Source organism: Hyla sarda, chromosome 2, assembly GCF_029499605.1.
Source record: "Hyla sarda isolate aHylSar1 chromosome 2, aHylSar1.hap1, whole genome shotgun sequence".
Taxonomy (NCBI): Eukaryota; Metazoa; Chordata; class Amphibia; order Anura; family Hylidae; genus Hyla; species Hyla sarda.
Genome location: NC_079190.1, coordinates 462,068,203 through 462,080,957, shown reverse-complemented (window position 1 = coordinate 462,080,957; position 12,755 = coordinate 462,068,203). Strand labels below are relative to the sequence as shown.

General features: G+C 41.7%; 1 protein-coding gene across 1 annotated transcript in view; it reads left to right on the top strand.

The window, feature by feature from the left end:
• Window positions 1-12,755, top strand: part of TMPRSS15 (transmembrane serine protease 15) — a 311,771-nt gene that overhangs the window by 37,210 nt on the left and 261,806 nt on the right. The window contains exon 4 of the mRNA XM_056560197.1: window positions 1,429-1,578. Within this exon, the coding sequence (XP_056416172.1) occupies window positions 1,429-1,578 (150 nt within the window). The remainder of the gene's footprint in view (window positions 1-1,428; window positions 1,579-12,755) is intronic.

Genomic DNA, 12,755 nt, shown 5'->3' with positions numbered 1-12,755 from the left:
GTATATACTCAAGAATAAGCCGACCCGAATATAAGCTGAGGCCCCTAATTTCACCCCAAAAACCCAGGAAAAGTTATTGCCTCGACTATAAGCCTAGGGTGGAAAATACATCGTCCCCCCCCCATGTCATCATCCCCCCGTCATCATCCAGACCCCCGTCATTAACACCCCCTCATCATCACCCTGTCATTATCACCTTGTCATTTTCACCCCGTCACCATGACCCTGTCATCATCCCCCCCTGTCATCATCCAGACCCCCGGTCATCAACACCCCCGTCATCATTCCCCCACCTTCATCATCACCGCCTGTCAATCCCTTCAATAATCAGTAGTCTTCAACCTGCGGACCTCCAGATGTTGCAAACAGCCTAGTGACATTGCCTTGACGACGACACACAGGGATGTCCATGCGCAGCAGACGTACGTGCGCATGAACGTCCCTGTGCGTCATCGTCAAGGCAACATCACTAGTCCGGGGCCAGCCCGGAGCGGAGAAGAGGGCCTCCCGTTGAAAATGGACAGCCCGGAACGACTAACCTTCCCCACCGGACGGTCCCTGCAGCATAGATGGCCGGGACCAGCTCACCCTTCCTTCCCACCGAGGGGAGATGAGTAGAAAACTAAAGGGGGGTCTGGATGATGACGAAGGCCGCAGTGGTCTTCAACCTGCGAACCTCCAGATGTTTCAAAACTACAACTCCCAGCATGCCCGGACAGCCGATGGCTGTCCGTACATGCTGGGAGTTGTAGTTTTGCAACATTTGGAGGTCCGTAGGTTGAAGACCACTGAGAAGGGATTGACAGGCAAAGAGTTTACTCGAGTATAAGCCGAGGGGTGCTTTTTCAGCACAAAAAAACAATATATGTTAATTTTATAGGCAAATAAAAATAGCTTTGGATGTAGGACACCCCTTTAATACCCTGATACTACTGATGACTAAGCTTAAAGAATTCCAATGTACAGAAAGCAAATAAATGAATATGGTAATCTTTTAACAGTGTTATATAAAAATAAATAAATAAATAGTCCATATAGTTGATGGATTGTATTTTTGCATAGCAAAATAAGATCAATGTAAAAAATGTCATTGTGTGACCCCTGTCTTTGTTTCCCTATAATTGTAGCAGGTTCGTTATTGGATATTTAGAGTATGCTGAATATTATAAATATATTCATGTGATTCAGTGTTCTATATATCAATAAATTACCCTCTACACTGTACGTTATACATATTTTATATGATATTTATGTAATGAGTCTGGCTGAACAAGTACAATGAATATTGAAGTATATCCTGCAGGTGGTAATTGCCACATTGCAACATTTTACCTTTAACAATTACATCTGTTGAATTCAGGAATTTACATAATTTATTGGACATAAGCTTTTCTTATATCTTTTACATATCTGTTATTATATTTTAAGATGAAGAAAGGATAGACTGCAACTTTGAAGATGGGTTCTGCTACTGGATTCAGGATGTAAAGGACGATGCCGAATGGGAGAGATTCAGCGGTCCAAATCATCCGCCACTTTCTGGGCCGGATTCTGACCACACATTTGGCAATGAGTCTGGTAAGTTCAGCTTAAGGGTGCGTTCCCACAGGGCGTATAAGCATCGTATTTGACGCTGCACAAAATTTATGGCAGCAGCGGGAAATACTCTGCGTATTCCTCTTTCTCTATACACACAGGGCTTTCCAGCGGCAGCCCTATGCATGTAATGAGTTTTGGAGGCGGAGCCGGGTGCCGGCATGTCTGTGATGCGTGGCTCCGCCTCCAAAACTCACTGCACACATAGGGATGCCGCCGGAAAGCCCTGTGTGTATAGAGAGCGAGGAATACGCAGCGTATTTCCCGCTGCTGCCATAAATACGCTCAAATACGCTGCGTATACGCCCCGTGGGAATGCACCCTTATTCAATATACAGTAATGTTTCTACTAAAGCACTCTCTGACCTGAAACTTTTGTTCTACTAAATCAGAATGTTTAAAATTGTCCTATTTTGGCCCCCTATAACTTTCTTATCTTTATTTTTCCATATGCGCAGCTGTATAGGGGCTTATTTTTTGGTGCCGCAATCTTTATTTTTTATCAGTAAGTTTGCATATATGTGCCTATTTGATTTTTTTTTTTATTCCTTTTTTTTTCTAGGATGTGATCAGACTAAAAATCAGCAAATTTGGTTTACAGTGCACCATTAGGGAATCATTAACATTGTATTTTAATAGTTCGGGCATTTCCACCTGGAACAATACCAAATATCTTTGTTTAAATTTTTTTTAAACTATATATATATATATATATATATATATATATATATATATATAGGAATATGCAAAGCCGCTCATTACACCACCTTTTCAGGTAGTGTTCCGTGGTATCAGCTTGGCTCCTGTTAAGGAATATAAAAAGCTGATCGGGATTTATGCTAAGCCAGACTACTCCCCAAAAGGGAAGTATATAAATATATATATATATATATATATATATATATATATGTATATAGATATATATATATATATATATATATATAGATCTATATATATATATATATATATATATATATATATAGATATAGATATACTGTATATATACAGTCCAGACCAAAAGTTTGGACACACCTTCTCATTCAGAGTTTTCTTTATTTTCATGACTATGAAAATTGTAGATTCACATTGAAGGCATTAAAACTATGAATTCGGGTAGAAAATAGACATGGTGCACATCTACAATCTTGTATAATGATCTGATTGCTTCTCAGCATAATATCAAAAAGTACAAGCCCACTCGCCACGTCAAGGCCACCTATTCAGAGTGGGTCCCTAACGTCCCTAGCATAAAATGGCGCAGCACTGGGCGGCGACCACCACCGCCGCGACACCAGTGCCCACGGGGGGGGGGGGGGGGAATGACCCACTGGCAGAGCGGCCCCAATGCCACTCAAACCCGTCTAAGGGCCGCACCCGCCCGCAGACACAGCGCCACGGCAGCAATGGACGCCGCCCAGCACCACACCAGTGTGAACAAGGTGTAATAGCTCACTTACCATGCTCTCCCAGTCAGACTGGGAGGCTGCTAGGAAAGAAATGGCCCTTGTGTAGCTAACTACTACCTATATAGGGTTGGGCTGAGGGGGTGGGGAAGAGTGCAGCACATGTTCAAACAAAAAAAAGGTGGGGATAGAAATCACAGTGTGAATTTGGGTAGAAAACAGACATGGTGCACATCTACAATCTTGTATAATGATCTGATTGCTTCTCAGCATAATATCAAAAACTAACATGTTGTTAGTATACATTTTTGATCAAAAGGTACAAGCCCACTCACCACGTCAAGGCCACCTATTCAGAGTGTTAATTAAAACTATGAATTAACACATGTGGAATTATATGCATAACAAAAAAGTGTGAAACATTTGAAAATATGTCATATTCTAGGTTCTTCAAAGTAGCCACCTTTTGCTTTGATTACTGCTTTGCACACTCTTGGCATTCTCTTGTTGAGATTCAAAAGGTAGTCACCTGAAATGGTTTTCACTTCACAGGTGTGCTGGTGTGGAGGAGGAGGTGTGATGGTGTGGGGGTGCTTTGCTGGTGACACTGTTGGGGATTTATTCAAAATTGAAGGCATACTGAACCAGCATGGCTACCACAGCATCTTGCAGCGGCATGCTATTCCATCCGGTTTGCCTTTAGTTGGACCATCATTTACTTTTCAACAGGACAATGACCCCAAACACCTCCAGGCTGTGTAAGGGCTATCTGACCAAGAAGGAGAGTGATGGGGTGCTGCGCCAGATGACCTGGCCTCCACAGTCACCGGACCTGAACCCAATCGAGATGGTTTGGGGTGAGCTGGACCGCAGAGTGAAGGCAAAAAGGGCCAACAAGTGCTAAGCATCTCTGGGAACTCCTTCAAGACTGTTGGAAGACCATTTCAGGTGACTACCTCTTGAAGCTCATCAAGAGAATGCCAAGAGTGTGCAAAGCAGTAATCAAAGCAAAAGGTGGCTAGAACCTAGAATATGACATATTTTCACACTTTTTTGTTATGTACATCATTCCACATGAGTTAATTCATAGTTTTGATGCCTTCAGTGTGAATCTACAATTTTCATAGTCAAGAAAATAAAGAAAACTCAGAATGAGAAGGTGTGTTCAAACTTTTGGTCTGTACTGTATATATATATATATATATATATATATATATATATATATAAAGGGAACACAAAGATAACACATCCTATATCTGAATGAATACATAGTTGAATGTGCTGACAACAAAATCCCACAAAAATGTTCAATGAAAATCTAATTTATCAACCCATGGAGGTCTGGATATGAAGTCACACTCAAAATCAAAGTGGAAAACCATACTACAGGCTGATCAAATTTTGATGTAATGTCCTAAAAACAAGTCAAAATGGTGCTCAGTAGTGTGTGTTGCCTCTACGTGCCCGTATGACCTCCCTACAATGCCTGGGCATGCTTCTGATGAGGTGGCGGATGTTCTCCTGAGGGATGTACTCCCAGACCGCAACTAAAGCAGGACATAATGTCCCAGGGTTGCTCAATCGGATTCAGGTCTGGGGAATGGGGGGGGGGGGCAGTCCATAGCATTGATGCCTTCCTCTTGCAGGAACTGCTGACACACTCCAGCCACATGAGGTCTAGCATTGTCTTGCATTAGTAGGAATCCAGGGCCAACCGCACCAGCATATGGTCTCACTAGGGGTCTGAGGATCTCATCTCGGTACCTATTGGCAGTCAGGCTACCTCTGGCACGCACATGGAGGGCTGTGCTGCCCCTCAAAGAAATGCCACCTCACATCATTACTGACCCACCACTAAACTGATCATGCTGGGGAATGTTGCAGGCTGCAGAATGTTCTCCACGGCGTCTACAGACTCTGTCACCTCTGTCACATGTGCTCAGTGTGAACCTGCTTTCATCTGTGAAGAGCACAGGGCGCCAGTGGCAAATTTGCCAATCTTGGTGTTCTTTGGCAAATGCCAAATGTCCTGCATGGTGTTGGGCTGTAAGCACAACCCCCACCTGTGGACATCGGGCCCTCATATCACCCATTTTGCATGGCTCTGGCAGTCCTCCTCCTGCTCCTTCTTGCACAAAGGCGGAGGTAGCGATACTGCTGCTGGGTTGTTGCCCTCTTATGGCCTCCTCCACATCTCCTGATGTGCTGTCCTGTCTCCTAGTAGCGCCTCCATGCTCTAGACACTATGCTGACAGATACAGCAAACCTTGCCACAGCTCGCATTGATGTGCCATCCTGGATGAGCTGCACTACCTGAGCCACTTGTGTGGGTTGTAGACTCCGTCTCATGCTACCACTAGAGTGAAAGCCCAGCCAGCATTCAAAAGTGACCAAAACATCAGCCAGGAAGCATAGGAACTGAGAAGTGGTCCGTGGTCACCACCTGCAGAACCATTTCTTTATTGGGTGTGTCTTCCTAATTGCCTATAATTTCCACCTGTTGTCTGTTCCATGTGCACAACAGCATGTGAAATTGATTGTCAATCAGTGTTGCTTCCTGAGTGGATAGTGTGATTTCACAGAAGTGTAACTGACTTGAAATTACATTGTGTTGTTTAAGTGTTCCCTTTATTTTTTGTGCCTGTCAACACAGTTGTGAATATAAAAGATTTCCGCAAACACCTTCAGTACTCATTGTGCTGTCATCTCTGCCATGCAAAAACTCTGTTGAAGTTACACATATCTAGCCTGCAATGTTAATACAGTTCTGATGCATTTAATATTGTTCCGCAAACACCTTCACTTTTCATTGTACTGGTATCGCTCGCAAAAAGCGTTCAAAGCATTGAAACTTAGATTTGACAAGTAGGTTGGTGAAAATTCACCCAAAAAGAATAAAAGTTACAAAAAAAAGATGTCTGGAAAAGGAGATGGTGGACAGGGTAGAGGGCAGACGACCCCTGCAATGTTCTTTGCCAGTAAGAATGTTTGTGGCAGTACTAGAACAGGTAGCAGCAACAGAAGTCAGATGTCGTGTAGTAGTAGTGACAGCCGTGTCAGTCATCCCAAGTTCTCACTGCCTAAGAGAGGTAATGTGGTTTCACAGGATTATCTGGCCTTACTGGAATATTTCTGTCAGAGGAGGAATACTCTGACAATATGATGACGAGCCACTGGTCATTGGATTCCTTCGCATCTACACTCAAATGCTGTGCTTCCCCATGTCTGCTTTGCCTCCCCCTGCTGCTACACAAAAGAATTGCACTAGCCACAAGGAGAGTTGTGTGGGAACAGTCAGGCTGTGTGTGTTGGAGAGGTGGTGGAGGTAGAATCAGTGGTTGAGCCTAGCACAAGCGGGACTGGTGGTAGTAGGTGTGGTTGGGATACTGTAAGGTATCAAGGTGGCTATGCTGAAGGGGAGCAAGGAGCCCAAAAAGTCCATGCAGAGAGAAGTGGTGTGGATGACGAGAAGTTTGATGTTGATAATGATGTGGTGTTTGACAGGACGTGGGAACCCCCTGGGCAAGAGCTGACATATTCAGAGAAGGAGCGTAGTGGCAGTGTCATTGAAGAAGAGCGTAGCAATGGTAGTGGAAGAAAACCTGTGAAATATAACAGGCATAGGGCTGCTGGTCTGATGAGCTCAGGTTTGGGTTCTAAGGAGGTTTGGGTCCTGAGGGCACAGTCAGGTGTTGCAGCCCCTGTCCAATATTCTCATGCATGAAACGTCTTTTCTACCTTACCTGATGCAGAGAACATGGCAATATGTCATTTCTGCAAATAGAAAGTAAGCCATGGCCAGGGTCCAAGTGTAGGAACTACGTATCTAAGAAGGCATATAGGGCATCACCACAAGGCCGCATGGGACAGTTGAGACGCCCCACAACGGGAGGAAGACGCTGATGCTGCTACTGATGATCCTCCAGATCCCTCCCAACTGTCTAACAGCCAGGCTTCTTTCACAGGCACCACATTTTCATGATTTGCCTCATCTGTGTCAGGCCTTCCTCCTCCCCGATCCCATCAGTTATCCATAGGGGAATCCATATCCTTCAAACCACAGAATTCACTCAGTCACCCTGTTGTAGTCAACCTATATTCGTACCTGGCCAAGCTGTTGGTGGCGCAGGCTCTCTCATACCATCTTGTTGACTCCATGGCCTTTAGGCAACTAATGGGGTGTGCCCAGCCCAGGTGGCATGTACCTAGTGACTGTTATTTTGCACATAATTCCATCACAATCATGGGTGGAGAGGGTTGGTCTCTCCATGAACTTTCTGTGTGCAGAACAGTGCATGCCATGGTTGATAAGTGGAGTAGTAGCTATAGCCAGGGGGCATTACATGGCCAAACAACAGTTTTGCTTTATTGCTGTTGTCTCAAATTGATTTTTCTGGGGTAAAAGTCAAATAGATTTTGGTTGCTTTTGAAAAAACCCTGTGGCCAGCCAGGGCTGCTGCCCAAATTCAAATTGATTTTTTTGTAAACCTGCTACTTCCAGCCAGGCCTAGGCCACCTGGCTGGCTCTGGCAAAATGTATAGGTCTAAAGGTTTCTTACCCTGCTGCTATACACAGACTACTACACTTCCTCCAGTAAACCACTGTGACATGCTGAAGGTTACTATTACAACCTTTCTCCCTCCAGCATGCTAGGCCTGGGTCACCTGGCTGGCCAAATTTGAATTATTTTAATGGTTTCTCAGCTTGCTGCTGTATACAGGCTACTACAAATTCCTCCAGTGAACCACTGTGACATGCTGAAGGATGCTATTGCAACATCCCTCCAGCCAGCCAGACTTTCGTCAGCTGGCCAAATTCAAATTAATTTCAATGGTTTCTCAACCTGCAGGTGTACGCCGGGTACTATACTTCCTACAGTAAACCACAGTGACATGCTGAAGGATGTTATTGCAACCTTCATCCCTCCCTTCAGCCAGCCAGGCCTGGGTTACCTGGCTGGCCAAATTCTAATTATTTTAATGGTTTCTCAACCTGCTGCTTTACACAGGCTACTACACTTCCTCCAATAAACCACTGTGACATGCTGAAGGATGCTATGGCAACATCCCTCCAGCCAGCCAGGCCTGGGTCGCCTGGCTGGCCAAATTCAAATACATTTCAATGTTTTCTCAACCTGCTGCTATATGCAGGCTACTTCACTTCCTACAGCAAACCACTGTGACATACTGAATGTTGCTGTTGCAACTTCCCTGCAGCCAGCCAGGCATAGGTCTCAAGGTGTCTCAACCTGCTTCTTTACGCAGACAACTACAATTTTCTCCAGTAAGCCACTATGACATGTTCTGCTGGTAGTTACAGCCAGGTCTACGCATACCCAACCCATGTATGTCAGCATAACCAGTCAAGGAACCATATCATTGAATTTTTATTTTTATTTCAACATTGAAAAAACTTAATTGAAACATTTTCAAATTTAATTTAAAAACCACCACCTTCCTGCTACTTACAGTCCATCATCCCCTGTTGTAGGCTATTGACATTTCATGCTCTACACTAGTAACATCAGTCAGCCACCACCTGCTGTACCCTGGATACTACTAGTAACACCAATCCACCATCAACCTCTTTCAAGCAAGGCCTACACATACACAACCCATCATCTACAAAAAAAAGGGACATTTTGGCACCCCTGGAAAAAGCCACTGTGTCTTACCGTGCCTATGTGTGCAAATTAACACCGGCAGGCATCTACCGGCAACCAGGGGTACATAATGCCACTTTGTTTTGGTGTGTGGTGTGAATAAGCCTAAAAAATGGGTGAGCTGTAATAGTTATCATGGATTACCGCATGTCACCATAACTAAGCCTTAAAAGCATTTTAAAACTACTTGAATACATTCCTAACAGTGTTAGACTGGGGGTTTAGAGCTGTAAGGTAGTGTTATAAATGTGTTTAGGGGCCTATTTAATTGCCAGTTTGAGTTGAACAGAGCTGAACCTAATTCGCGATTTCCGAAAAGTTCAAGAAGTTTGCTCAACTCTAGTACAGACTAAATGCTAGCTAAGAAATAAATAGGACAGAAAGCATTGACAGGACTAAAAGCCAAACAATATATCCAGAAAATGCAGGTAAAAGGTAACCTAAGTAAGCTTAGAAGACACACCAAAGGCCAGACACCATAAAAATCAGGCATGGATCCAATCTTCTGAAAAAAGTCAAGCAGGCAGGAAGAAGCCACTGGAGACATTCCTGATTACTCATTGTTCAGGTAGCATTAAATTGATGACATGTTCCCTTTAATGTTTCCCTCTGTAAATTTTTGTTCAGTTCTTCCCGTCCACAACTACGCCTTTGTATTACCATGGCCTTTGGACATCAGCGCAGACCCATATCCTAAATTGTACAGCAGAATACCTACGTTTTTTCAGAGTTTTATACCACTTTACAGCAATGATATTCTTAAAAAAAAAAAAAAAAAAAAAAAAGGAAAAGTAGAAAAGTGCTCCCAGACTGTAAGTTTCTGGCATTTAATATGAAAAGCATAACACATGTTAGTGGAAGGCAGTTGTGTGAGTATCACTGTTTATATAGTTATTGAATACAAGTCCATGCTCCAAATTTAAAATTATTTTTGCTGGATTATTCATAGGATTGATGTACATGGCCTGTAGGGATTGTATAAAATCTGCTTGAACTGTGAATGAAAGGAGCAGTAGGGTGCCGGGAATTGATGTTCTGTTCACAAGGCATAATACACCATGGTAGGGTTAATATTAAGGAGCCATCTTCCAGTAAACAGAGAGCATGTGCTTGAAAATATTTATATAACCAGAAAAACAAAATTATCCCCAATGTCTATATTTCCCTAAATTATTAAATAGTTTGGGATCTGCTTTGACTTTTTTTGTTTTTATTAAAATATTATCTTTCCGAGAAAAAGAAGATTAAGACTGAAAATTCAGACAGTCTGACTTTGGTTTCTGGTTACATAACATTCTTGAGAAATGCATAAACAGAAAAACAATGTATTAATAATAATGGAATCAAGTCATCATTTTGGAAGAGCTGAGACTAAATCGGATTTATGATTCTTCATGCCGCTTTCAGCGGGTCATGTGCAGTTTATTTTTGTCTCCTGTAAGCAAAAGCAATGGACTAAAAAGTTCAGGTCCAGAATATTTGTTCAACATTTTAATTATAGAGAAGATCTACTCCTTTATAAAACAAGTAAATGGAGTGAATGAAAAATAAATCACAAAATGGGGCAAAAAAAATAAAAAATCAGTGGAGATTTAGAGGCATGTTACTGAATTTTGGCACATTTGCCATTGCAATGAAGAGATGTACAATACTAGGGGGAGCCTAATTTATTTAACTCATTAATAATATGAACAGTATACAGTATACATTCTAAAGTTATTCTTAGGGCTGACTACAAGCAGACAGAGTGTTGCAATTTTATTGTTTTTATGAATTTTGGATATATTTTGATCAACAACAACAGCAACAAAAAATTATCCTCAACCCCTTGAGGTCATTGGACGTAAATGTATGGCCTGGCGCGATGATACTCAAAGCAACATGGTCTACATTTACATTGTGAGCGGCTTTCAGACTATGAGAAAGACTTTATGCTTTATGCTTTTTCTCACTCCCAGATGACCCAGCAGTTAGGATCCCAGTTTTAGACATTGGGTAATGTGGTAGCATCCTCCAACAATAGGCTCAGTCCCTATTCCGTATTCCGAATTCTGTGCAGACTTCTTCTTGGAATGTTCACACGGAATTTCTGCTGTAGTAGACTCCCATTTAATTCAACGGAAATTCCTTTTTCCGTGTCCGCACAAAGAATGAACGCGTTGATAAACAATGAACAGGACACAGACAACATAACAATCAGATTAACTTAACTTTTATCTGCCTTATGATGTATCCTTAGGCAGTATCTAAGTAAATTAGTCTAATTGACTCTACAGATTTTACAAGGGATTCCCAGATTTGTAGTGGTCCCAATTCATACATTTCATCTATTTAGGCTTCTGTTCCTGATTGAAGACCGTGGCCTGTTTAGAAAAGACATTAAAAAAATTAAAAAACATACAACTACAAGAGACATTAGGCTAGCGCAAGACCTATTGATCCCAATGGGATTTGTTTAATTGTTTGCAAACAATTGACCCTTTACAATTGATCTCATTGATACAACCACGTTGACTTTAAATTTATGAATTGACCAAATACACTTGATACACTTGACACTAGAATAACCAGTTTCCTTTATCCATGTCTCACAGTTTATAACCTGTTGAATAAACATAAAGGTTAGTATCCTTGCTCTGACATCACATGACAATGGTGGTCAGTCTGAAAAAAAACACAAAACAATTAGAATACAAAAACACACATCAAAAACAAATACAGTTCTGTCATTTATATTTATACTAATATGTCCAAATCTACCACAACAAAGATTCTCAATGTTTACCAACACATATTAGCACACTGTGCTGTGCTATTAAGCAATAGTGAGGAGCAGCATTGCCCATATTCGAATTCGCTATATTTCACGAATATATAGACGAATATTCGTCCTATATTCTCGAATTTCACGTATTCGTTATATGTGAATATTCCTTGAGGGGTGTAGTTTCACAATTGTGGTCACTTGCCAGGGTTTTTTTTTTTTTTAGATTTTATGTCAGAATCTCAACCATTGCAGTGCAAAGCACCACTTTAAGCCTCAAATCTCATCGGTGCTGTCTCACTCCTAAGCCCTGTTTTGCACCTGTATAGTGTTTTACCGCCAAATATGGGGTATATTCTTATTCTGGAGAAATTGGGCTACAAATTTTGTGGAAAAAACATTTTGATCAAAAAGTGCACTAAGAGCCTCAATTTTTTGACCTAGACTGCTATTGCAACTTTCTTTTTTCTACAAATTTTGTGGAGCTTTTTTTCTCTCACTACTTGTGAAAAATAAAAATTTTTGGTTAATACCAGCAATTTAGAATAAAAAATCTAACTTTTCACTTTTACGGCCCACTGTTCAAAAAACCTGTGAGGTGTAAGTACTCACTGTAAACCTTCTTACATCCCTGGAGGAGTCTAGTTTCCAAAATTCTCAGCAAAATTCTCTCTCCAAAAGTCCAATGGCGATCCTTCTTTCCTGAAACCTGTAGTGCGCCAAAAGAGCACTTAACATCCACATATGGGGCATTTTCTTAATCGGGAGAAATTGGTCTTCAAATTTTGTGGTCCATTTTTTCCTATTACACCATGTGAAAATGAAAAATTTGGAGTAACACCTTCATTTTAGTGTTAAAAATCGAATTTTTCATTTATACGGCCCACTTTTCTATGAGGTGTAATTACTCACTGTAACCCTTGGAGGGGTCTTATTTCCAAAATAGTGTCACGTGGGGGTTTTCTGCTGTTCTGGTATCATGGGAGGTCTCAAAATGCACATGGCCCCCGACTTCAATTTCAGCAAAATTCTCTCTCCAAAAGTCCAATGGCGCTCCTTCTGTTCTGAGACCTGTAGTGCGCCAGCAGATCGCTTAACATCCACATATGGGGCATTTTCTTAATCGGGAGAAATTGTGATTAACATTTTGAGGTCCATAGTCTCCAATTACCCCTTGTGAAAAATAAAAATTTGGGGTAACACCATAATTTTTGTGTTAAAAATCTAATTTTTCATTTTCACGTCCTACTTAAACGCAAAGTCGTTAAACACCTGTAAGGTGTTAAGACTCACTATACACCTTGTTACGTCCCTTTATGGGTGTAGTTT